General features: G+C 45.5%; 1 protein-coding gene and 1 long non-coding RNA gene across 2 annotated transcripts in view; one reads left to right on the top strand and one right to left on the bottom strand.

Moving 5' to 3' along the window:
- Positions 1 to 26,169, top strand: part of LOC144771913 (uncharacterized) — an 825,386-nt gene that overhangs the window by 148,985 nt on the left and 650,232 nt on the right. The gene's annotated exons all lie outside the window — the stretch shown is intronic.
- NHS (NHS actin remodeling regulator) overlaps positions 1 to 26,169 on the bottom strand; it is a 460,129-nt gene that overhangs the window by 68,716 nt on the left and 365,244 nt on the right. The window contains exons 2-3 of the mRNA XM_078658108.1: positions 16,609 to 16,761; positions 2,719 to 2,849 (exon numbers count right to left, since the gene is read on the bottom strand). Of these exons, the coding sequence (XP_078514234.1) occupies positions 2,719 to 2,849; positions 16,609 to 16,761 (284 nt within the window). The remainder of the gene's footprint in view (positions 1 to 2,718; positions 2,850 to 16,608; positions 16,762 to 26,169) is intronic.

Raw genomic sequence — 26,169 nt, 5'->3', positions numbered from 1 at the left:
TGAGAAGGATAGTGGAAGGAGAGAAGAGAGAAAAAAGTTTGCATTTGTATAGCACTTGATAAGGTGTGTAACTGTAAGGGTGAGGAAGAATCAAAGACTAATTTTAAAATGTCCTAGCTCTGTGCCAGTAGCCAGTGCTAAATTTGTGCAGGTGCTTACATGTGGTGGGCATTGTCACTCATTTTTAGAGGGGGACATATTTTTCAGCATCATACTATGACACAGAGCGAGAAAGGGCGTAACGAGAGAGAAAAGAAAGAAAAAGATAAGAAAACACTGTCAGAGGGAGAAAGCAGGCATGAAAAAGAACCCACAAGAATGAGTTAAGGAGAAAGAAAGCGTAAGGGGGTGGAAGAAAGAGGCTTGTGGTGGAATTTAAACTACGCTGCCTTTGCTTCGCAACCCCGGCATTCAACAGTGCCGGTGCAGACTCTTAGGAAAAACTTTGGCCGCCTGCACTTATTTATATATTTACAAATGAATCACTGCCGTCAATCTTCTGACAATGTCATCAAAGAAGGGCTTTATTTCCATGTACAGGATTCCCATGGGCAGGTTGTCTTTGGCATAAGGAGTTATCAGCACATCCTACTGTTTCATAGGCTGAAACGCTTTGGGAATGTTTGCTTGACCATGCCTGGGTGCGATTTAGGCAGCATTTTAACTATGTTAACACAAGTCAAACAGAACTGACAACTCAGGCCCTGTGCATCTAGACTTGTGATTAATTAAGATCACAGACATAAAATAACCCTTAATCTGCGAAGTATCTATTTCCAAGCCAAATCTGTCTCTCACACTTTTTGCAACACATACTCGCAGGTTGACGAAAAAGAAAGTGTTTCGAACACAGTTAAACAGTGTAAGCTGTGAGTTACACTCCCCATTTACAATAAACACATTAACAGTGGCAGGCAGTAATGGTATGATGTGCTATCAATGCTGGAGGCGTGAACTGCACGGGCAGACCGCGAGGGCGGAGCAGAGGCCTATGGGAAGTACCAGGCGTGCACGCGCTCACTCAGTTTCATAGGGCTTCTTCCTTACTTTTAATACAGAACTTGAGTATTTTGAATCTGTTCAAAAGGCGTTGTAAAAAAATTGCACATTGTGAAACAGGAGTAATCTGCACTTTTTTTCTATCCACCTGTGGAGTGAAAGTGAGCTAAAAAAATCACCCAGGAGAGAAATTGTTGTATTTAGGGATTTTTATGAAGTTAGTGTGGTTCTCCCTGACAAAACGAGGATAAAAGGACCACTCACAATCTGGGCATTTTGAGTTTCGAGGCAGGATCATGGCTGGTTTCTCATTTTTAGGTCTTGCCTATTAGACAGCGCATGCGCTGTCTGTTGCAAGACATATTCTGAGCTTATAGAGGGCTTAGAAGCCGCACATTGCTTACCATTGGGTAGCTTCTTTGTCACTTTCATTTGCTTGCTTCTTATTCATTAGTTTTTGTGTGCTTTGTTGTTGTATTTGATAATCCTCTGGATAATGCACACATTATTTATGCTCTTCAGCTGCTCATTTTTCAGGTGCTCCGTCTTTCTTTCTGTTTAAACACTCCACAAGAGTGCACGTTTTCCAGCTAGTGTGGTTCTCTTCTCCCCAGACCACTTCCGTTGCTCTTTTGCCTGTTTACCTTCCTCCCCAAGCTTCTTGCTGCTCTCTCCTCCTGTTTGCTTCCCTCTCCGTACCCTCTGTGTTGCTTCCCTCGCACTACTGATGCTTCCCCTACCCCAGTCCTCTGTGTTTTTGCCCCATCGCCCCTCGCTGGCCGGCCAAACATTCAGACGCACTTTGCATCTTCCTACTGCAGGATGCATAACAGCCTGCATGGAGAACATGCCCAGGCCACCAATTTCCTGGCTGAGCACCAATCAACCACGCTCAGACTAATCACAATGCTGAATTGCGGGAGGCTGGGAGCCGGGTGCTTCTTGAATCCTGCTGTGGGACCGGAGTCAGGAAGAAGAAGACGGAGGAGAGGCGGCGGCCGGTCGGCACAGGTAAGTGTTTTTGTTTTAAAAAAAAATTCACACACACACACAACCTCCCCCATCCCCACCTCACCACCCGGGTCTGGTAGCAGCCGCTACTGTGGATACTTAAAACAGTAATGTTGTGGATGTTCGAAAACTTCCAAGGCTAACCAGGTCTTGGAATATACACTTACCTGCCCCTTTGAGTGCGATTTAATGGTCCAGAGAACTCCGCACACCTGGCGGAGACCTCCGCAAACATAAATGGGCTTACGCCTTCCAGGAATCCCCTTGTAAATTCCTGGCAGGCATAAGTAAGGTAAATTCGGTGCTAAGTGGGATTCTACATACAAGTATCTTCTTGAACAGAAATGAATGTGTGCACTTTATAACGGTTTATATTTTCACCACGCGCCATTGGTCACTGTGCCGTCTGCACCAATGTTGATTATTTGCTGCCATTATGACTGATTTTGCTGTCAATGATTGAGTCCAGATGAATTTCCAATAATCGATAGTGTACCACAATAAAGGCGGACTTGTCTTACACATATAGACTCTCAGCAGGCATTGCAGATATATCTGTTTGTCTCTCACAGTAAATTAGAATTGATTTTTCAAAATAATTGGCAAATATTTTCCATGTGGAACACTGCTCTTTGTTTTGTGGAACTAGTAATGTATCAAATAAAATCAAGTGTAAATTTCTCACAAAGTTATCAAAAAATTGCTTACTGGTGGCTGGGGTCGCTCTTTGATCTCTCGTCTCTTCTGACTGCGGATGACGGGAAAAGCGGGGAAGGGAGGGGCCACGGTGATTGACGCAGAGATTCTTCTTCCTCTGTTGTCACCTCGGTGCCGATGCTCTGTTTTTTGGAGATAAAACAAAAAAAGTGTCAAGATCTCACAAAATCAGGGGGCAATCCACGGTTTTTAATTTTCAGGACAACCATTTCTTCTGTGTCTGTGAAAAAAACTTTTTTCCAGGGCTGAGACATCATTCGTAGTGGCCTAAGCGAGGTGTCTTATTTGATGTTATTAACATTTCTGATAGTAATTATTTAGAGTTGTAGGTACGCCTAACTTTTTCATACCCTAAATGTTAAGGTTTTATTATACAAGCCTTTTTTGAAACTAGCCATTTCATTCAGTGTCCATTAAGGTTAGTCATTGAGGAGCTGACCAAACAAATTTAGGGGATTATTTACAAACCCCCTGAGCCGCCCATGCGTCACTTTTTTCCATGTTGAAAGTGATGCACCGGCGATGCAAGAGGCTTGTAAATAAGCCTCTAGGACATATTTACAAGGAGTTAATGCCACCAGAACATCACTTTTTCCAACATTCTGGTGGTGTCAACTTCTTCGCCTTATTTACAAGGCAGAGTTAAGCTACTTAACATGGCTTGTAAATAATGCCCCTATTCACGCAGCACTTAGCGTGAAAGGGTCATGCAATGGATGTTGCAGTGAGCGTTCCGCCACAACACCTATTGCTTTTTTTTTTTTTACTTTTTATTAAATATAAAGGTACAAAAAACAGAAACAAAAAACAAACACAAGGCAGAACTATCATCACAGAGTTACAGCGTGTGGGGGGGAGGGGGAAAGCACATATCAAAGAGGAGGCAGAAACATTTCTTAAGTGCGGGGGGCAGAGGGACCAGAAGCAATCAAATATGTCTAAGTCTGCGTGGAGGAAACATCGGGTTGGGGAGATGGCGGGTCAACATCAAGCTCCGGAAGGGGGGGAGTACATATCTCACCACGATACACATTCCATTGAGTCCATACCTTCCCCCATTTCCGGGGCGTGCCCCGGGAGATATACACCGTTTTTTCCCTGAACATACACCAGTCCAAGTTCTGTTTCCAGAGCTGAACTGTCGGCGATCTCTGGGCACCCCACAGTTGGGCAATGTCTCTCTTGGCAATCATATTTCCTAAAGTCACCCAACAAATTTGCGCCACACTATAATCATTCGGTTCCCAAACATTCAGCAAACATCGCCTCGCCTCAGGCATCGACCGCACACCCGTAACCTCACTCATAACTTCATGCACACGAGACCAATATTGCATCACAACAGGACACTCCCAAATGATATGGAGAAACGTTCCCACGAGACCACAGCCACGCCTGCACAGTCCATCAACAGAAAAGCCCATGCGTACCAGACGAGGACCGGTCCGATACACCCTGTGTAGAATCTTAAGCTGGACGAACCGGAGACGCGCCAGGATCGCCACTTCCTTAGGGGAGGAGATCGCAGCCTGCCAGTCTTCATGATCAAGTTCCAGCCCATCGCTAGTCCACACCTCTCGAAGGTGGCATAAGAGATCAGCCCTGAAGTTGATCAATTTTTTATATATAAGCGAGATCGTGCTATCAGGAACGTACCCATCCAGTATCCTATCTTCGAGCGGGGACGCCTCCGGTACTTCCGTACCCGAGGGAAAGACCGAGATTACCGCGTGTCGAACTTGCAAGTACCGAAAGAATTCCCTATCATTCAAATCATATTCAGTTCTCAACTCATCAAACGTCTTAACTCTCCCCTTGGTCCACACGTCATTCACCTTGCTAATACCGATCACATCCCACCTGTCAAAACCCTTCGATCGCCAAAGGGACCCAAGTTTATCCGATGCGTACAACGGAGTCGCACGGGTCACCCTATCAGCCCAACCTAGAGCCACCATAGCGCGATGCCAGACCTGGACTGCCGTCCTAGTCGGGCCCGTGAGAGTCCTACTAGCAGATCTAGAATAGAGAGCCCTATTGTAATCTCCGCCAGGCAGTAGCCACTTATCCATCTCAAAGGCCGGATTCGGCGAAGGAGCATAGGTACAGTGATTAATAGCCCCTAACTGAGACGCCCAGTAGTATCGGTGAATATCAGGGAGTGCGACACCGCCATCGTACCACGGAAGCGTCAATTTCGCAATAGCAATACGAGAGCGGCCCCCCATACCAATTGTCTCTGTAAACTTTCAATCTCTCGGAAATAACTAGCAGTCTAATGTATTCTGTAAGGCGTAGAGGAAACGGGGTAGCGCCATCATCTTGAACAACGCCGCCCGTCCGAGGGGAGAGAGAGGGAGTCTACCCCAAGCAAGGACATCGGCACGAAGGCGCTGGAGAGGAGGCAGCCAATTGCGTTCATATCGAAGTCCTGGGTCTAGGGTAATAAAGATGCCCAGATATTTAAATCCCTCCCGCACTACTGTAATGGGACAGCCACGGGGCAAAGTAGGAGCGTCTCCCGAAAGAACATAGACACAAGACTTCGACCAGTTAATGACAAGGCCAGAGTTCTTGCGGAACGATGTCAAAACATCAAAGAGGACTAACAGTGATTTTCGCGGGGAAGTAAGATATAGAAGAATATCATCCGCATATAGGGATATGCGATCTTCAAATTCTGGAGTCCATCTAATGCCCTTCAAGGACGGCTCCCACCTCAACCAGGCCGCCAGTGGCTCCAAGGCAAGGGCAAACAAAAGAGGAGACAAAGGACAGCCCTGGCGCGTGCCCCTACCAAGCGCAAAGGAAGCAGAGACTCGACCGTTCACAACCACTTGAGCCAAGGGGTCGGTGTAAAGCAGTTTCACCCAGTCAATGAAGGCCGAACCGAAACCAAATTTAGCAAGGACCGCCCATAAGTATGGCCATTCCAGCGTATCAAACGCCATAGTGGCATCCAAAGACGCCAAAATGGCCGGTTCACGCAACGTTCCCGCTCGCGTGAGAACGCCATGCAATCGCCGGAGGTTAAGCGCAGTGTTGCGACGCGGTATAAAGCCGGATTGGTCCGGATGAACCAGGTCGCTTATAACAGTGACCAATCTATTAGCAAGCAATTTAGCCAGGATCTTCGGTTCAGCGTTGATCAAAGATATAGGTCGAAAGGAGGCGCAGCGATCACAAGGCTTACCTTCCTTAGGAATCACCACTATAGACGCCAGTCTCTGGTCAGGAGGGAGGGAACCTGTCTCTAATGATTCTAGAAACATCGAGCGTAAATGTGGGGCTATCGTATCTGGGCGGAGTTTGTAGAGCTCAATAGGAAGCCCGTTGGGGCCTGCGGCTTTCCCGGAACGAACAGAGCGGATAGCAGTCGCAACCTCCTCCACCGTAGGCGGTGCATCAAGAAGCTCCCTTTCGGGATCAGACAGACAGGGCAGCGCAATATCGCGCAAAAGCAAGCGGGAATCCTGTTCAGGTCTATCGGACACAGGGGAATACACTTCCCGGAAGTAATCAGCAAAACATTCAACTATTGCAACCGGCTCAGTGTGACTCACACCATTCACATCCACAATAACAGGAACCACTCGACTCGCACTCTCCCTTTTATCCAGCCAGGCAAGCAGCTTCCCCGCTTTATCACCAACATCATACAGGCGTCCCCGCTGTTCCCTGCTCATCACTTTCGCAGCATCCGTGACCAACGCTCTATATTCAAATTGCTTAAGACCCAATAGGTGTAGTCCATCTGGGGTGACCTCGGACTCCAGTTCTCCCTCCAAGGCAGTGATTTCACCCTCAATACGGACGATGTCCTCTCGACTACGCCTCTTAACGTTACTAATCAGGGAGAGGGCCTGGCCTCGGATAACAGCTTTATACGCCTCCCATAATGAGACCGAGGAGGACACAGATCCGACATTCTCCGCAAAATAATAGTCGAGCGTCTTGATCAATTCTACTCTAACTTTGGGATCACGGAGGTACCAGGGGTTAATCGGGGCCAAACGGCCCTCCGTCCCCAGCTGCGCGTCTACCACCAACCAGATCAGGGAGTGATCTGATATACCTCTAGCAAGATGCTTTATCTCCCGTATTGCGGTGGCCTGGGCAGAGGGCATCAGAACATAGTCGAGTCTCGAGAGACTACCGTGTGCCCCAGAATGAAAGGTGTACTGCGAAGTCCCCGGGTGAATTAATCGCCAACAATCGGTGAGCCCCAGAGTCTCGAGGAAGTCGCTTAACCATGATTGAGCCTTCGTAAGTTCCCGGGGAGGATAGCGATCACACATCCCCGAAACTACAGAATTAAAGTCCCCGCCCACCACCAACAAACCCTCTGGGACCCCCAGGACAACCCTTCCCAGGTCAGCATAGGTAGTAGTCTGGAGGCCAGGTGGTACGCAGACAGAGAGCAGGCTTATCACCTTCCCCTCCCAACGCCCCACAATGGCGGCATATTGTCCCCTATCGTCAAGGATGGTCTCATCAACAGCAAGAGGGAGGGAGTTCCGGACCAGAATGCCCGCCCCCCTGGATCCAGAAGTGAAACCCGAGTGCGCCAGGAGACGATAGCCACGCCTATTCAGCGCATGGCACGTATTACCAAGCAAATGCGTCTCCTGGAGCTAAACAACATCAGGGGATAGACGTCTCAACAGTTGCAACACCACTCCTCGTTTAATCCTATCCCCCAACCCATTGACGTTCCAACACAACAATCGAAGTCCCCTACCCCCCATCCCAGTGCGCAGCCCCGCCCACCTCCCACACCCAGCGCAACGCTGTACAAAAAAAGCTCGACATTACTGTGCCTTGTGAATATATATAAACAAAAATTCCCAGGCATGCACAAACGTTACTAGCAAGTACACATGCAGATAGAGTTATCTACAAGAACATAAGGCAACTGCTTTCTCCAATAAAATTGGTTTTAATTTCTTTTAAGTATTCATAAAAATTCATACGATAAAAATATATATTACAATGTTCAGTGAAAATGCAAACTTCATTGCAAATATACATGGTTTGTCATGATTAAAAATTCAATCAACACTATAAAAATTGATGGTTTCCTGTGCCTTGTGAATAAACATGAAACCTAAACTTCAACCCCCCTTCCCCCAAAAACCCCCCAGACATCTCACCCCCCCTCCCCGCACCCCTGCGTGAGACTAAAAAGCCACCCCAACTTGCAGTGTGCCTGTCGCCCAAGTACCCAACTAATCTACGAAAAGAACCCCAGAGGAGGAAGGGTCACCCACCCCCCCGCCCACTCTCAAAAGGAAGAAACATTTGCAAGCAATAATGTCGTGGCATCAAACCACAGCTGAAAGTCAAGTCCATTGAAAGGGGGCCGATCTCGATCTCTATTCTTGTTCCACCGGGCCGCCTTCTGCACCACCGGAATGTCCAAAGTTCTCAGAATGTTCCTGCCCCGTAGGCAGGGAGTCCAGCCAGTCACTTGCGGCCTCAGGATGGTCGAAGAAAAATGTCCGCTCTTTATACACCACACGTAGACGGGCCGGGAAAAGCATAGCATATTTCATATCTCTGTCCCTCAGCCTCTTCTTCACTCCTTGGAAACCAAGTCGCTGTTTCTGGACCTGCTGGGTAAAGTCCGGGTAGAAGCTGACTGTAGTATTCTCGAAAGCAGTCGGACCCGACTGGCGCGACGCTTGCAGGATCGCGTCCCTGTCCCGAAAATTAAAAATTCGAGCGATGATGGGACGCGGAGCGGCACCCAACTTAGGCGCGCCTCCAGGGATCCTATGCGCACGTTCCACAGCAAAGAACTTACTAAGGCCCTTGGGTGCTAGATGGTTCAATACAACGTCTTCCACCAGTAAGTCCACCGGAGAGGCCCCCAACGTTTCTGGGACACCAATCAGGCGGACGTTGTTCCGCCGGGCCCTGCTCTCGAAATCCTCCAGGCGTCGAGAAAAGTAGGTCTGGGCAGTCTGTAGGTTACCGACCTCAGCCTGTAGATCGGAGACGTCGGTCGTGAGGCTAGATGTCTTAAGATCAAGGGACTTGACCCTTTCATTGGTCTTTGCAAGGTCAGCCCTGATCAAGTTAACATCAATAGCGACAGTGTCCAGTTTGTGGGACAGGGCCTCATATTGTTGTCCCACTGTGACACCTATTGCTTTTTGATGCTTCTCCATTTTTACAAGGTATGGGGCAATGCCAAAAATACTATCAGGGAATACCTGGTCTTAAGCAGGCGATAAGAGGAGAAATGGTTTATTTCTCCTAGTATTTTGATCTTTCCACATGTGTGTTGAATTATACAGCACACATAGAGAGAGAAAATCGCCTGTACAGATTGTGTATGTGCAGGAAGGTGTCTCTTCCTGCACATCAACAATTGCCCCTGCAAGGCAGGTACCCTAGCAAAATAGCGCTAGGCAGCTTTTTTAGCGCCAGCGCTAGGGGTAACGCAGGGGTGTGCTGCATTCTTGTGAATACGGCACATCCCTGTGTTTTGAAACTGTCGTAGCACAGCGTTACCAATTTTGGTGTAACACCATGCCTCGACAGTTTCTTGTAAATATGCCCCTTCGTTTTTAGGAGCGTCCAGTTTCAAGCTTTTTGTATAGTCCAGATGGTTTCTCTGTATACGTATCGCGAAATAGGAGGATGTTTTATTTATCTATTATCTCAATGGAGCGAGTCATTTTCCCGACATCCTTTCAGAAATCTGAAACACCAACGTGCCAATGCAAGCGGCTGAAAGAGTTTCTTTGGTTGTGTGTAGACATCTTGTAGTTGAGGGTCTTGTGAACCAGGGTTAACGCTTTAAATTGTGTTCGAAAAGGGACAGTAAAGGGAAACTTCTATACCATAAGGGTGTCATGTGCAATGAAAGATGCCGGATTACAATTCCAGCTGCCATATTTTGGAAGTTTTGAAAACATGAGATGGACTATTGTGGGACTTTAATGAAGCAAGGTCTTTAATAATCTAGTTTTGGCCTGCGGATGGCTGGAGTCATGTGGATGGTGGATTGCTGTTAACTACTGAGGTGCTCTTGTATGCTGTGACGTGCTAGGTGACCAGAAAGAAAGGTGCTACACAGGAAGCTAAATGGTGAGCCCTTTAGACGCAGAGGTCTTGATTCTCAAAGCATTTTGTGCACCTAAGTTAACCCTAAGAGCACAAAGAAAGGATAAATGACTAATCCTGATTCACACAAAAAATCTGAATTGGTGTAATGTTACTCTTGCAAAGTGCATTTATGAATACAGAAATTCAGACAATTATGTGGCAATCTCATTTTTACGGATAGGGGTGACTGGGTCAACCTGCAACAGTGGGTGGAAAATCACAAAGTTGTATGTTTGTTGATGTTTACATAGCCTCTACATGTAGTATTCCACCTTGGAGATGCATGCAAATGTGCTGCTGTTAAAGGCAAAGGTTAGTGTGTCTACCGGATGAGGATGAGGATGGATTATCCCTGAATCTAATAGGCATTTTCAATATTTTCCATTCTTCGAGAACCAAAAAAGAAAGTTAAATATGCCACTGCACATTTGTGGTACATTTAAATGTCGACCTTGTGGCAATTTCAAATGGCTAAATGTTATGAATTCGAATTTCAAGAAGATCTACAACTCTAATCGATTTTCGTTAGTACACCTCATATTATTTGTGAATTCAATGAGATTTGAAATGTGTTCCAATGCTATGGTTTGTAATTGCTGTATTTTCTATGCTGCTCTTTAAGCCCAGAAAGAGGACAAGAGATGTTGCTTCATCAAGGTTTTTCGATAATCCATCTTAATTAAGAGTCATTAACAGGTTTGATTCCCAACATAATCACTTAGCATTTTTTTTTTAAAGATGACTTTGTGCTGGGTAATAACAACCCCTTTATGTAAATATGGTGGGGGCATATTACGCATTTACAGCATTTTACTGAAAATAACTAAAAGCTAACATGCTCAAAAAAAGGCTTCTAAAATTTAGCCCTTGATGTCTTATCTTTCTCACCATGTATGTAAAAATCACTGTGGTATAATCAACTATTGCCCCCACTTCCTGACCTCCAAATTATTTTTTTTATGTGCTTGTGACTTTTTAACAAGCTTGTCTTTGAGGGGTTCTTTCTAATGTAATAGGGAACTTCATGGCTCATTTACTAAGGATTTACTTTGTCCTTGAGGGATGCAAGTCGTTGCAAGGCAATGCAAGTTCTTAAATGGGATATACAAAGCCACGCATGGGGCGATTTGCACTGCTTTGCATGGCTTTTGTGAAGAAATGTAAAGCAACCCAGTGACTTAGTGGAGCGGGTGTGGCTCACTGGTTATAGGCAGCAGACCCGGAAGCAGAGGACGGCCGGGGACCAGGGTTCAATTCCCGACGCGGCAGGGTGGTGGACCAGGGTCAGCGGACTCGATAATTCTCGCCTCGGTGCCTACTCTAACCAGGGATCACACTCGGCAACTCTGGGCATTAGCTTGCCTCATCTCCACAATGGCCCCCCACATATGCCGGGGATGCCTGGTTTCACCTTGGAGATACCCAGTAGGGACCATCTCACAGGGAAAGCCAGGACGGGTTCCCCAGCGGTCTACAGCGTGGAGATACCCCATGTGGGGTGATTCAAGCGCTTTACAAGACATCATTACATTACATTACATTACATTTACTTGGGCTTCGTTGCATTACATTTCGTCATGGTAGGAGTTCTGTGGGTGGATCGTGAGCGTTACCATGCATCCTCCCATGGAATTTGACACAATCCCATATTTACTAAAGAAAACAGGGCATTCTGCCAAATTGGCGTGCCTACAACAGAGAGGCGTAACAGGAAGAAATATCTTTCTTTCTCCTCATTAGGTCATCTTTCTGAGTGTGCTCACTTGAAAAAGGAAAAAGCCTGTAAGGACTGTTTTTGTGTAGGAAAATATCACTTCCAGCACAAAACCAATCCTGCTCGTATCTCAGGCACCTTTGCATCATGGCGTAAGGGTGCCTGCGCTGGCGCTAGGCAGTACACAGTGCACTAGGAGAGAGCAGAACTGCGCCATATCTTAGTGAATATTGCACATTTCTGCTTTCTCTGTATCATACAAAGCAGCACAGCAAGTTCCTTTCCTGTGTTGTCTGAAACATTAGTAAATCTGCCCCTTCAATTTTTGGGTCAACGATGAGCATGCAAGCAGGATTTCAGGAGTGGTTGTGCCTTTCTCATTCTTTACACAGGGCATAGGCAACATCGCGGTGTGCTCCAATGGGATTTGCGCTTGGCTGGTGTTGCTCACACTTTGCATCCATCGGTATGGTGCTAAAGGTGTACTTTATTCGTGAACTGCCCAGCCCCCAGGGGCACCTGTAGCAAGGGGTCTGTCCTACAAAAGTGTTTGCAATTCGCAAAACCACAGACCTCGCAACCACAAAACACAGAGTTGTACTGGTCAAAGGATAATTTGGGCGCCGGATGTCCAACACAGGAGATATGATAAAGTAGCGTTTAGAAAGCCCTATGGAAAAAAGATCTGAATTGAAGGGTCTCCACTGACCCCATCTTTAGAAAGATTGGAAAGTGTCCAACACACCGTTCTTTCACGTGCAAGAAGTTGAGGAAGCACGTAGCTCTCTGCATAGCACAAGAGTAAATCCCTGTTTCTATGAAAACTCTTTACTTTTGCCTGTTGGATCACCCTCGTTTGTACAGGGTTCTAGTAATGGTAATGTCACTCTTCCGGATAATTCCAGGCATGGTTGTAATCAGGGCTCGAGTCGGGGTACCACACGGGTGGACGGCGTCCCACAACTTATTTTACAGGGTAGACGCTGTGCCCCCTGCCAAACAGCTGGACTTCACCTTTTTGGCCTCTCTTGGACGAGATCGGAGCCACCTTTCGTGACGTCACTTCCTGTTGTGACGTCACTTCCGATGACAGCCTCCCCCCACTTCTTTTTTTAGGACTTGTGCCCTGGTCATAATGTTTCTTTACACTGGTGTGATTATTTTTGTTGTTTGTTTTGTAAGGGGAAACTCCACGCCCTCGTTTATAGTAAGAATTAACTAAATTATGTGGCAAGAAAATGCAAAATATAGATTTTATCACACATGTAAAGGGGAAGCAGCGCAAAAAAGACATTTATTCTGGAGCGCAGCGGGAAGAGGTGTGGCGCAGTGGCCAGGGCTCCTGGCTCTGGAATACAGAGGCTCACGGTTCAATCCTCGGCTCCCGCAGCAGGTTACCCCAGCACCATATGACTCTGGGCAATAGCTCGCTTAATCTTGGCGACGGTCCCCCAGCGCCTTGACACCCTCGGGTCATTGTTCGTGCTTTACAAACACTGGCTTTCATTTTATTTCATCACAGTTGCAGGTCATTGTAAAGTGGATTGATTAAACTTTACACATAGCACAGTTCTTTCCGTTTGTGTAAGTAGACTGCGCTTGATAATCATTTAATGATAATCAGATGGACACTTTAGAGTTTATTTGCATCAGTAACACAAGTTTCGTTCAGTAATCCATCCTCTTGTGCAGTTCACCGCTTTAACCACTAGGTGGCAGAAAGCGCCCTCTTTCCTTCACGGAAAGAATTCGGTGCGTTTCACAAAAACGGTAACGCTGCACAAGAGCTGTATGCAGATGCAGTGACCGTTTCTCGCTGCTGCCAGCCGTCAGCAAAAACTGGATATTTTAAAGCTGGTTGAAGCATAACGCTACAACAGTTTTTTCCTCAAATCAATAAAAGTAAAGATGTAAAAGGTGCCTCTTTTTGCAGCTCGCCGGTCTTTGTGAGAAAAGTGAATTCATTGTACACGTTAATCCATGTATTTCTATATTTCTCGTTTCAGGCTTTGATGTTCGTACACTATAAATAGCTAAATCTTACTTATTTAAACGGCTTCCTTCAGTGCATCCTACACCCCATGACGTGACCCTCTTCTACCCAAAAAAATATGAAAAACAGAATTGAGTCAACTCTAAATTTCAACATTAAACAAAGTGACGGTTGTTTTTTTTCCACTGTGTAACATTGCTTTCACTACTTCCTTATCAAAAGTCTGCAAAGTTTCTGGCTAATTTGTTTAGTAAAACGTTGCACAAAGTCATCGAAGGATTCAAGTAGTGGGTTAGCCCAGTGTCAGGGTCCCAAGAGCGAAGAAGGAAATGGGCCCTCGGCCGCAGCTTGAACTGTGAAATACAGCAATAGTCAGGGTTCAGCAGGCCCCTCAGGGCCCCGGTGCCACTGCGCCTGCGCTCCAATGGCAGCAGCGCTCCAGAATAAATTATTTTTTTGCGCTGTTCGCCTCGTTTAACTATTGGCTTGTTTTCGTCGGTGAATATGGGCATACTCTGAGCTTGAGGCTGTATGAAGTGAAATTCAATGATAATAGTGGCTGTGTAGTGTAGATGAACACAGGTGATTTTTCGATCTTACTGCTATGTTTATTGGTATTAATAACTGAATTGCATCTTTTAACCAAAGCGTTGTACATAGCAATATGTGGAAATATAAGGATATCGTCCGCTTGGTTTAGCTGCAGGAGTGGGCATTTCTACATGCTGGTTGGTTGTGACGACTTTAGCAGAGCTGCTGGCTCACAGTGGGTGGCTTGTTCCTGTGTCTTAATTGCCATATTGTGGAAGAGGTGTGGCGCAGCGGCCAGGGTCCTGACTCCGGTAAAAGATTGCACCCATCATACTATGTTTAGGAAAATAAGACTGAAATACAAACCAAGAAACAGCTTCTACCCTGCATCTATTTTCATTCCTGCCATGAATTTCTTCATGTCTGAGCTAGTTATAACTGATGTATGTTTGGTACAGAGAGAAAAGTGCTACCTAGTTGCCATCGCTTTGCAACCTACATGGTTTTTGTGCCATGTTGTGCCAGTGAGAGTGACTGGGTTCTGACTAACATGTTCTGTTTGGGACAAATACATTTTTTGGCAGTGCCACTGGAATTATGCCAGCGGAAAATCAAATTATGCCGCTAGGTTTACTATATCATGCAGCAAGAAAAGGCTAATTACGCAGGCAAATGCACATTTTGTGACAGTATTACTTCACTATTTTGCCATGTTTGCACATGTTAACATGGTACAGGCAAAGGTTTCACCTCAAAAGTACAAGCTTCATATCCAAATACATCAGTAAGTAACCGAAGGGTGACCAGTCAATCCTTGCGACAGGGCATCCACTAGGCAGAAATATGTGTTGATGTTTTTTAGGTAACATTTGATCCATTTGAGCCAGTAGCTATTCTTTTTGGTAAAATCTACAGATTATGCAGCAGATGATGGATTGTGTGACAAATGCAGTAAATCCATACCTATGCGGAAAACGCTGCAACCGCAGACTCCCATAATTCTAGTGGCCCAGTGTAGAAACAGTACATGCCTTGTATTCATAGAAACAATGTACATAAAGCAGGCATTTAATTAAGATAAAACATTGAATGTGTAGGATGGCACATGTCTCTTAATCAGAAGGGGGAAAGGATCACTTGTCCTGCTTAAACCTTGGGTTCACAAGTCGAGGAACTGGTATCTCCCAACAAATATGACCCTCATACACGTGTATGTTGGTAGTTTCTCTTCAGCGGTATATACTGTGTCCCCGCTTTTATACACGTGCGTGCGTAATCATCGAGTCATTTTTTGTATTGTGCACCCTCCACCAGGAGGTTTTGCCTTGGGTTTAAGGCAGTAGTGATCGTGGAAAGTGGGGGTTCAGTGGTGGTGTCGTTATTAAAAGTCCGGACAGCCAGACAAAGGCAATTTAATAAGTCTGGATTCGGACTGTGAATAAAATTCTTGGTGCACTCTTCGAATTGATAAGGGATTCAAAGTGCACTATATATACATGGTTTAAAAAGAGGTCAACATGTTTCAGCCTTTGGTAGTCAGAGGATCTATAGGCTTTCGTCAGGACCAATGGGGGTGAATAAATAGTGAAAAAATTGTGAGAAGAATAAAGGGTTATTGACCTGATTCTTCGTGAGTTAAGGTTTCATTGTACCTTATTGTTTCGGAAAATTGCTTCCTCGGGGATTTAGGCTGGTCGAGAGAGGCCTTACTTAGTGCCTTCTTACTCGATCCTGGCAGCATGTGCTGACTCTGCCTGTCATCACCCGGAACTGGATGGCACATGATCAGTCCTTTCGTATGTGTGGTCATTGACGGAGATGATAGTGTATGTTATGTTATTGACATCTCTTTCGTGTATTACGTGGCCCTTGTAAGGCACCACAGCGCCCTCGCTTTTCCAGGGATATATTTCTAAGAGCTCTGAGGTGTTGACAGGAGACCAGAACCAGGCCTGGCCCAAGGATGTGTTGTTAGCACTGAAAATGTATGTACTCCTGTTTAGGGAATGTGCCAACTCTCATGGGGTGGAGGGGGAATAGTCTTGGCACCTGATGGGAAACTGAATGGATGTACCAAGTCTTGTGTGTGTTTTCTGTGCCGGTTGCCATGCCCAATGCTTGGTGATGTATATGCATCTAAAGTAACTGGACAGTAGCTACATACAAATTCTATGACATCACACACAATGGCTGAACAGCAGGGAAACTAGTGAGAGAGAATGCATTATACTTAGATCAGGATATAACAGGGTGCTATATAGGGTGTCACAATATGCCATCTGCACAATGGTTGGACTGTGCTGCATGTGACTTGGAAGTACTGGAGTGCTGTGTTACCTTGTGTAATAATTGAAGGAGTGTACTGATGAAGAGTGATACTGTGGACACAGTTATATTCAACTCTATACAATCCTGGTGCAGTGTAGGCTGTGTGAAAAATCTTCTGTCTAACTTGGCTTGACATAAACATTTCCTGCAGAGTCTTGCAAAGCATGAAGGCGTTGTGAGGCCCTGCTGGCGTCCTTACCTCTGCGCTGGCCGCGCAGGTTCTGTTTGGCATAGTAGTGCAGCTCCTCTACACAGGGCGGCCTGGTGGTGGGGAGGAAAATATTTCTTTGCTGGTGAATCGGTGTCTGAAAGTACACACTCAGTTTGCTCTCTTCGTCCAGGTTTGAGACAGCTGTTGGAAAGACAGAAAAAAAATAAAAGGTTATTCCCAGAAAGTGCTCATCCTTTATCCTAAAGTCACATAAAGTCCAACTGCAGAGGTGCTCAGAGCCAGTGGTAAAACTGGCCCCAGGCACACATCACACAATGTTAGAAGAAGCCCCAGGCACACACCAGCCAATGATAGGAGTGACCTCAGGCACACATCAGATCCACATCAGAAAATGGAAGGAGTCCCCCATGCACACAACAGGTCCACATCAGACAACGGAAGAAGTCCCCCAGGCACACATCAGGTCCACATCAGACAATGGAAGAAGTCCCCCAGCACACATCAGGTCCACATCAGACAATGGAAGAAGTCCCCCAGGCACACATCAGGTCCACATCAGACAATGGAAGAAGCCCCCCAGGCACACATCAGATCCACATCAGACAATGGAAGAAGCCCCCCAGGCACACATCAGGTCCACATCAGACAATGGAAGAAGCCCCCAAGGCACACATCAGATCCACATCAGACAATGGAAGAAGCTCCCCAGGCACACATCAGGTCCACATCAGACAATGGAAGAAGGCCCCCAGGCACACATCAGATCCACATCAGACAATGGAAGAAGCCCCCCAGGCACACATCAGATCCACATCAGACAATGGAAGAAGCCCCCCAGGCACACATCAGGTCCACATCAAACAATGGAAGAAGCCCCCCAGGCACACATCAGATCCACATCAGACAATGGAAGAAGGCCCCCAGGCACACATCAGATCCACATCAGACAATGGAAGAAGCCCCCCAGTCCCCCAGGCACACATCAGGTCCACATCAGACAATGGAAGAAGCCCCCCAGGCACACATCAGGTCCATATCAAACAATGGAAGAAGCCCCCCAGGCACACATCAGATCCACATCAGACAATGGAAGACGTGGCCCCAGACACACTTCAGATCCACATCAGACAATGGTAGAAGTCTCCCCAGGCACACATCAGATAATGACAGAAGTAGATCCAGGCACAAACATTTTCACAATTCTAAATGTGCCCAGGAGCACAGCCCATTGATGACGCATGCCACCCTTTGGTGGGTGAGAGCTCATGCTTCATGTTTAAGTCAGGGTACCGAATTAAGTAACCAGGATTCTCACTGCTCGGAACTTCACACTGAATTATTTAATTACACATCAGGCAATTACAGAAATAGATCTAGGCGCAAACATTTTCACCATACAAATCGAAATGGGCCTCGGAAAGGGTGTGACAATACTTGTGGGTGTTTAAAGAATTAAAAATAAAATGTGTATTGAGTATGACTTTGTTATGTTAATGTGTTTTTCAAAGCGCGCTATTACCGTGAGGCGTCTAGGTGCTAATGTCTTTATCCCTATGTAGAACAATCCCGAAAAGGTCTGCAGGTTGTGAGTTTAACTAGGATGACTATTATTCATTTTATGAAGAACATGCAACCTAGTCGATGTCTCTCAATTTCATATTTTTATCATGGACTTTACAATACCCTAGAGTTCATAACAAAAGAGCTGTTACTACTTAACTTTCCTTTACATCATTCAATCGAGGCGTACCTGACATTTGTCAATCACTCAGCAGATCCGTCTGTTTGTCTGCTGGTCTACCTGTGCATAAACTGGACTTGGCATACCTTTGTCTATTACCTTGCCTATCTGAAAGCAGGTCTGTTTATCTCTCTATTTCTATATGTGTCTGTCTGTGCACGTGCATAGTTACCCATCTGCCCTTTTGTATATGGGTGGGTCTATCTGTCTATTTGTTGGTTTCCCGTTGGTATGTCTACCTGTTTCTCTGTCTACTCATTTGTGTGTCTAACATCAGTACTTCATTTGAGCCGGTGGTTTCCGGTGTTCGGCACCGGCACTTATTTGTCAGCACCTGCACTTATGACAACTGCCACATGGTGGTGCTGTTTGAGTAATTTAAAGACGAGCAGAAGAACACTTGTTTATTCATTCAATATACACTAAGGACAACTAATACATGTTGCCCAGGCCATTCTTTTAGCTTTGGGGGCCTCGAACAGTCTGCTTTGTCACACTTGTATCAGTGTGATGGTTAGTGGTTCTGTAGGTTCTGTCATTGGCAGCGCTGGCAGTGGCAATGGGTGGAGGTAAGCTGCGGTGACCTCCTGACGAGGGCCTGGTACTTATTTATTTTTTTACAAACTAAGCACTGGTCTGACTGTATACAGATCTACGGCAATCCTTCTATCTGTATGCCAATTTGCTTTGAACATCCAGGCCTTTATGCAAAGACAGCGCTTCTAGGAACAATATATATATATATATGAGTTAACCTAAGAAGTTACTATAGATCAGTACAACGCAGTCTTTCTTGCAAAGCACGTGCCCCAAATATTGTGCAGCCTCCTAACAAGTCAGCAACATCTCCAGGGTCAAAGTGCAGCTAATTCAATATACTCCATAACCAGTCGCAGCCAAACATGCAAACTCTGCAGCAGCAAATACAAAAGGCTTGAGCTATGAAGAGCTTACGCCAGGGCTCTCGTTCATGAAAGGCCTCAACAGTTAACAAAGTAGTTCTCATCTTTGCAAGTCCGCCATTTTGAAAAGCCGCCCTCTTTTCATGCATATCAAGCAATCTTCAGGTTCACTGAAATTCTGCAGACCGAATCACGAGGTCAGTTCCTGCGTCTTCACGCTGTTTTCCCATCACCCCCTCTGATTCTCCCTTTCCTTTACCCATTCTTAACCCCTGGCCACTCCCCACTGGCAATGAATCCTTTGCCAAAGTCAACATGGCCTGGAATCACACAAATTCACTGCTATTATTTGGTGTCAGTGGTTGCAAAGAAGGGTGGGGCTAGTGAAGCAAGGCATCTGGTACTGACATATTATGAGACAGGGCTAGTTCTTGATAGGGTGACCAGATTTAAAAAAAAACCAAAAGCCGGATCATTTAGAAAAAATAGTAAGAGGACTACAATTTTACATCAACCGAGAGCACTGAATGATGGCGCTCACCTACATAGAATTACAACAAGAGGCACCAAGAAAATGCAATTTTTAATGCCAATATCATGTCTGTTTATCATATTACTTGTTTATAAGAGCTGCTAACTATCCCTGCTTCGGAAAACATAAAAACTCACCTCCCTCTGTTTTCAGTCGACCTTCTCTAAAAACAGGGATATGACCTAAATTCCATGATATCTACCAGGACAGTTGGTGAAAAACCGGGACTGTCTCGGCAAGTCTGGGATGCCTGGGCACCCTAGTTATTGAGCATGACATGACTATGCAGATACCACCGGCAGGGGGTGCCAGATTGCTCCTGAACCCAGGAAAGAATGCTGTCTTGTCACAGAAGAGTGGCAAAATGTTACAGTTCCTAGGGCAGAAAAATGTACCTTCGACTACAGGGAAAAGATCTTCGTTTCAGCCATGAACACAGGAGCACAGAGACCTTCATCATGAAAGACTCCTGATTCCCCAGGGGGCTAGTAACCGCGCTTTCTCACTTTGGCACAGTTGTCCTACATTTCTTCCTCCTTTCTTCCCAATTTTCTGCCTTTCTGTCTTTTGCTCTAGGTCAAAGTCTGATGATTAAAAAGCTGTCCCCTGTATGGTCCTGGCTCTGGTTTGTACTATGGAGCATCATCTTGATGCCGAAATGAGACACTTTGGTCAAGAGACATAAAGAGATGAAATTGACACCTGTGATGTCTTTGCATGGCAAACATTGTCAATGATTCTTGGGGGGCGGGGGGCGGGGGGCAGTTGGCTGGTCAAAGTGCAAGTTTCTGTGTTACTATTGTTCAAGAGATTTGCTATGATAATGTCCTGTGTGTGTGTGTATATATATATATTCACTGAAAAAACCATAGGTTATAGACCATATATAGTTAGGAATTAGCATTTAAAAAACCTTATTTTACTCACACAAAACCATTGAAATTCCATATATAGTTAGTTGCACTAACTATATATTGCGCACCCGCAATCCACTGCTGATGATGTCACATATTACATCATTCATGACATGGTCAGTGACATCACTGATGACATCACTGATGACATCTCAAATGACATCACTGATGACATCACTGATGACAACATCCAGTGACTATGTTTCTGTAAAGTTAAAATATGTCTTACATATTGAAGAATGAGTGGATGTATAAGTGTCTGGACGAAGGATTTAGTAGGTGCATGACTGAACGTATGAGTGAGTGATTAAATGTGTCTCACTGAGTGCATGGGTTAGTGACTAAACTGTCTTAATTTGTGCATCATTATGTCTGTTGTTCTGTAAACTGCTGCATGTGTTGATCAGTAGCTATATGAGTAACTATATGGGTTATTGATTGATTGCCCAAGTATTTGCATGGGAGACTGAGTGTGTGTGTGGCTGGCTGGGAGGTGTGTGACTCTGTACAGATCAATGTGTACTTGTATCAATGATTGTATAAGAGAGTAAGTATGTGTTAGTATATGGTTGAAAACGTAAGGTGCTCTATGTTTAACTGTATAGAGTAGAAAATGGAAGTGTGATTGATTCTTTACAGGACTGACTAGGTGTGTGAGTAACTCCATGGATGAGTGGCAGAGTGTGAGTGTCTGTATAGGTGTATGAGTGCATATGATAGTGTTCTAAACATGAGTGATTCTATGTATGAATGATTGTATGGGTGAATGAGTGAATGTGTGTGTAGACGTAGGAATCAGTGAGTACGTATGTAGTAACTAGTATTGGTGTGTCAATGGTTTCAAAAATTATACTCTGTTTTTAACACTGGGTGAAACAGAGGTTATATTAAAATGTGAGGAGATGCATTGTATTGTCACATGAATGATATCATCAGTGATGTGGTCATTGATGTCAAATGAGATGTCATCAGTGATGTCAAATGAGATGTCAAATGAGATGTCATCAGTGATGTCATTTGAGATGTCATCAGTGATGTCATCAGTGATGTCACTGACCATGTCATGAATGATGTAATATGTGACATCATCAGCAGTGGATTGCGGGTGCGCAATATATAGTTAGTGCAACTAACTATATATGGAATTTCAATGGTTTTGTGTGAGTAAAATAAGGTTTTTTAAATGCTAATTCCTAACTATATATGGTCTATAACCTATGGTTTTTTCAGTGAATTTTCAAGGTTTTGTAAATGCTAATTCCTAACTATATATGGTCTATAACCTATGGTTTTTTCAGTGAATTTCAATGGTTTTTTAATAGCAAATATCATAAGCTGTCGAATGTCAAGTACGTGGTAAGTGAAAACATTTTCGTGTTTATGCACACTGATCTGCTTTGAATGGTGCCCCCCCCCCCCTCATTTCTATTAGGAGTACTCTCTCTTTGCAGATAGTGAAAGGTAGTTAACGCAGGCCTTTGCCCCCGTTGTAATCCGTCGTGCCTGCTTCTCTCTCCATTTGATTGATTCTTATCCAAGTATTTACTGTTTTAGAATTAGTTCTCTTTGGTTCATTCTCTATTTACAAACAAACACAGAGTCGCAATACTCTGTTTAGTCTTTGCAGATAACGAAAAATCGTGTAAAAAAAAAAGAAAAGGAATCGAGCAAAATCAGTAGGCCACTAATGGGATCTCTTTTTGACCTCGCTAAAATAGAAACATTAGGAACAACCCCTCATGACAAATACAAAACTAGTGAGATGAACTGAACTCCACACAATGATGGCTGCAAAACAGCTCGGCTCCGCCACCCACCCCGCCCAAAATAACGATAAAGAGCGGCTGCCATGATTGGTTGCGGAATGGCCACAACGGAGCTACGAAATGGTGCTGCTCTCATGCTAACCCCAGCTTCGGTCTGAAACATCCAGAAACACTGTAGACTACCAATTCGATCAGTTCCGGTAGCGCCCCAATGTAACCCGGTAGAGAAGAACTAGCCCTCCCCTCTTTGACTGATGGTTCTTGTTGCCTGTCCTTTCTGTTGTCATTTAACAGAACTATTTAGCCTGCTGAAAGGGGTTGTGTTTCGACCGCTGGTTGGTGAAGACATTTTGACTATATTCTGGACCTGCGTTGTCGCGTAATGCGTCATATGACGCGCCGCGTTAGCGCATCCGGAAGTCATCCGGGGCGCGCAGCGCGTAACGTAAGCATAACAAGTCATGTGACTTGTTAATAAAACTTTTCATTGGTTCATTTTACTTTTCTTATTCTAATGATGAAAGCCTTGGTCATATCACCTAAAAATTACGCTTTTAATTACTTCCGAACATTATTTTCTCTTAAATATATGTTATAATGTTCCAGGCTAATGTACTTTCCCGGAAATTTTACAACTGTCCTGCAAGTAAAATATATTCTTTTTTCGAGAAAAAGAGCGTTTCTTCGTCCCATGACGGAGCCGTTGAGCAAAAGAGGGTCGACCTGCTGTCTTAGTCGCCGATACGCCTGAATATGAGATTCTTATCGATCACTTTATGTTGCAGGAATAGAAAACACAACAGCCCTTGACCATTTATCTTTACTGCGTTCCTTCGTATTATACCTTTTACCCTTCATGTAATTGGTCTGCTTTATTTCACTTGCCTTTTAATGATTCTAAAACAGTGACTATTATTAAAAACTTTACCAATGTATACACTACTACCATGTTTTCTTTTAAAAACCTTTATTGTGAAAATTTCATTATACAAATACGAGCCTATAACCACGTGGGCCTGCCACGGAGCAAACTGTAATCGTATATGATGAATAGACATTTACACTGTAGAGGAACGTAACGGGCGGGCCATTAGGTTGCAAAAACTAAGGTGTCTAACAGTTACGGAATCGGTGGACGTACATTTTATAATTAAAATACGACAGGGCCAGTTACAATAAAATTATCTAGATATACATTTGCGGGCAAGTACCATGGGTGACGTTAATTCGAATTTTCAACAGTACAGTAATCAATAACACATCAGAACTTAATATCAATAGGGATGTCGAAATATTCAATCAATTCTCGTCCCCGCCCGCCATGTGCTTCAAAACTGCATACGTATCTCGTGATTTCAAGGTTCTGCAACCAGTACACAACAAGGAGTTACGAGTCCCATTTATTCCGGCGCCATTTTGGGCGAGGACGGGCAGGTCCAGGATATAGTCAAAATGTCTCTACCAACCATCGACTATGATGATGTTCATATGCTGTATTTATTAGAGTAACACTCATCTGCCCACATGAAATTAATTTACCACAATCTAAACATGTCATTTTAATCTTTCCAAAGTTCTTCTAAATATTTGGGACCGTTTCCCTTGCCTCTGAAGCTCTCAGTGCCACTTCTTTGATGAATGTACTAGCAGGTCAGGGGTTCTCCTCCAAATCTCTCTTTTATGCAGCACTATAATTAATTGGTGCCACCTCTCCATATGACGATGCATGGTATAGTTACCACAACTATATATTTTTTCGGTTCCTCTGGAGAGTTCATCGTGGCAGATGAAGCGTGTAACATACCGGGCATTTACCTTTTTTTGCATGTACAGGAAAGGAAAAAAAAATCGAGCGTTCGAGTTCTTACGTGTCCCAGGGCCATTTTAGTGGACCAGGCCCAAATCCAAAGAACAGCCATCTCACAGGCTAATGGGGCGACCCACGCCGAGTTTCAGCATTGTAGGATGACCACACAAGTACAGCAACTTGCTAGACATCACCTCGGTGCCATCCGGATCTCGGCGCCCCACTGCAGATGAAGTGCCTCTCAACTATGAAACCACCACGGTGACATCCGGATCTTGGCGCGTTGTGCTGCCTTCGGCCTATTCGCACATCGGTCCGCTACTGACGCCATCTCACAGGCTAATGGGGTGACCCACGCCGAGTTTCAGCATTGTAGGATGACCACACCAACTTGCTAGACATCACCTCGGTGCCATCCGAATCTTGGCATCTCAACGCCTAGTGGTATCTTCCATACAGAAAATATTGTTACGCTGCCTTGGGCCCCATTCGCACATCAGTCCGCAACTTAGACATCACCTCGATGCCATCCGGATCTTGGCATCTCAGCGCCTTGTGGTGTCAGTCAGAAAATATTGTTGCGCTGCCTTTGGCCCCATTCGCACATCAGTCCGCTACTGACACCATCTCACAGGCCAATAGGGCGCCCCACGCCGACTTTTACCATTGTACGATGGCCACACCAGTGGCACAACTTGCTAGACATCACCTCGGTGCCATCCGAATCTTGGCATCTCAACGCCTAGTGGTATCTTCCATACAGAAAATATTGTTACGCTGCCTTGGGCCCCATTCGCACATCAGTCCGCAACTTAGACATCACCTCGATGCCATCCGGATCTTGGCATCTCAGCGCCTTGTGGTGTCAGTCAGAAAATATTGTTGCGCTGCCTTTGGCCCCATTCGCACATCAGTCCGCTACTGACACCATCTCACAGGCCAATAGGGCGCCCCACGCCGACTTTTACCATTGTACGATGGCCACACCAGTGGCACAACTTGCTAGACATCACCTCGGTGCCATCCGAATCTTGGCATCTCAACGCCTAGTGGTATCTTCCATACAGAAAATCTTGTTACGCTACCTTTGGCCCCATTCGCACATCGGTCCGCAACTTAGACATCACCTCGGTGCCATCCGGATCTTGGCATCTCAGCGCCTTGTGGTGTATTCTCTTCAGAAAATATTGTTGAGCTGCCTTTGGCCCCATTCGCACATCCGTCCGCAACTTACACATCACCTCGGTGCCATCCGGATCTTGGCATCTCAGCGCCTTGTGGTGTCTTCTACTCCGAAAATATAGTAGAAAATATTGTTGCGCTGCCTTTGGCCCCATTCACACATCAGTCCGCTACTGACACCATCTCACAGGCCAACAGGGCGCCCCACGCCGACTTTTACCATTGTACGATGGCCACACCAGTGCCACAACTTGCTAGACACCACCTCGGTGCCATCCGGATCTTGGCATCTCAGCGCCTTGTGGTGTCTTCAAATCAGAAAATATTGTTGCGCTGCCTTTGGCCCCATTCGCACATCGGTCCGCTACTGACGCCATCTCACAGGCCAACGGGGCGCCCCACGCCGACTTTCAGCATTGTAGGATGGCCACACCAGTGCGGCAACGTACTAGACACCACCTCGGTGCCATCCGGATCTTGGCGCGTTGTGCTGCCTTCGACCTATTCGCACATCGGTCCGCTACTGACGCAAACTCACAGGCCAACGGGGCGCCCCACGCCGACTTTCAGCATTGTAGGATGGCCACACCAGTGCGGCAACTTACTAGACACCACCTCGGTGCCATCCGGATCTTGGCGCGTTGTGCTGACTTCGGCCTATTCGCACATCGGTCCGCTACTGACGCAAACTCACAGGCCAACGGGGCGCCCCACGCCGACTTTCAGCATTGTTGGATGGCCACA

This window comes from Lissotriton helveticus, chromosome 8, assembly GCF_964261635.1.
Source record: "Lissotriton helveticus chromosome 8, aLisHel1.1, whole genome shotgun sequence".
Classification (NCBI taxonomy): domain Eukaryota; kingdom Metazoa; phylum Chordata; class Amphibia; order Caudata; family Salamandridae; genus Lissotriton; species Lissotriton helveticus.
Note: the sequence above shows the minus strand (reverse complement) of the source record. Positions and strands in the feature narration are given on the sequence as shown.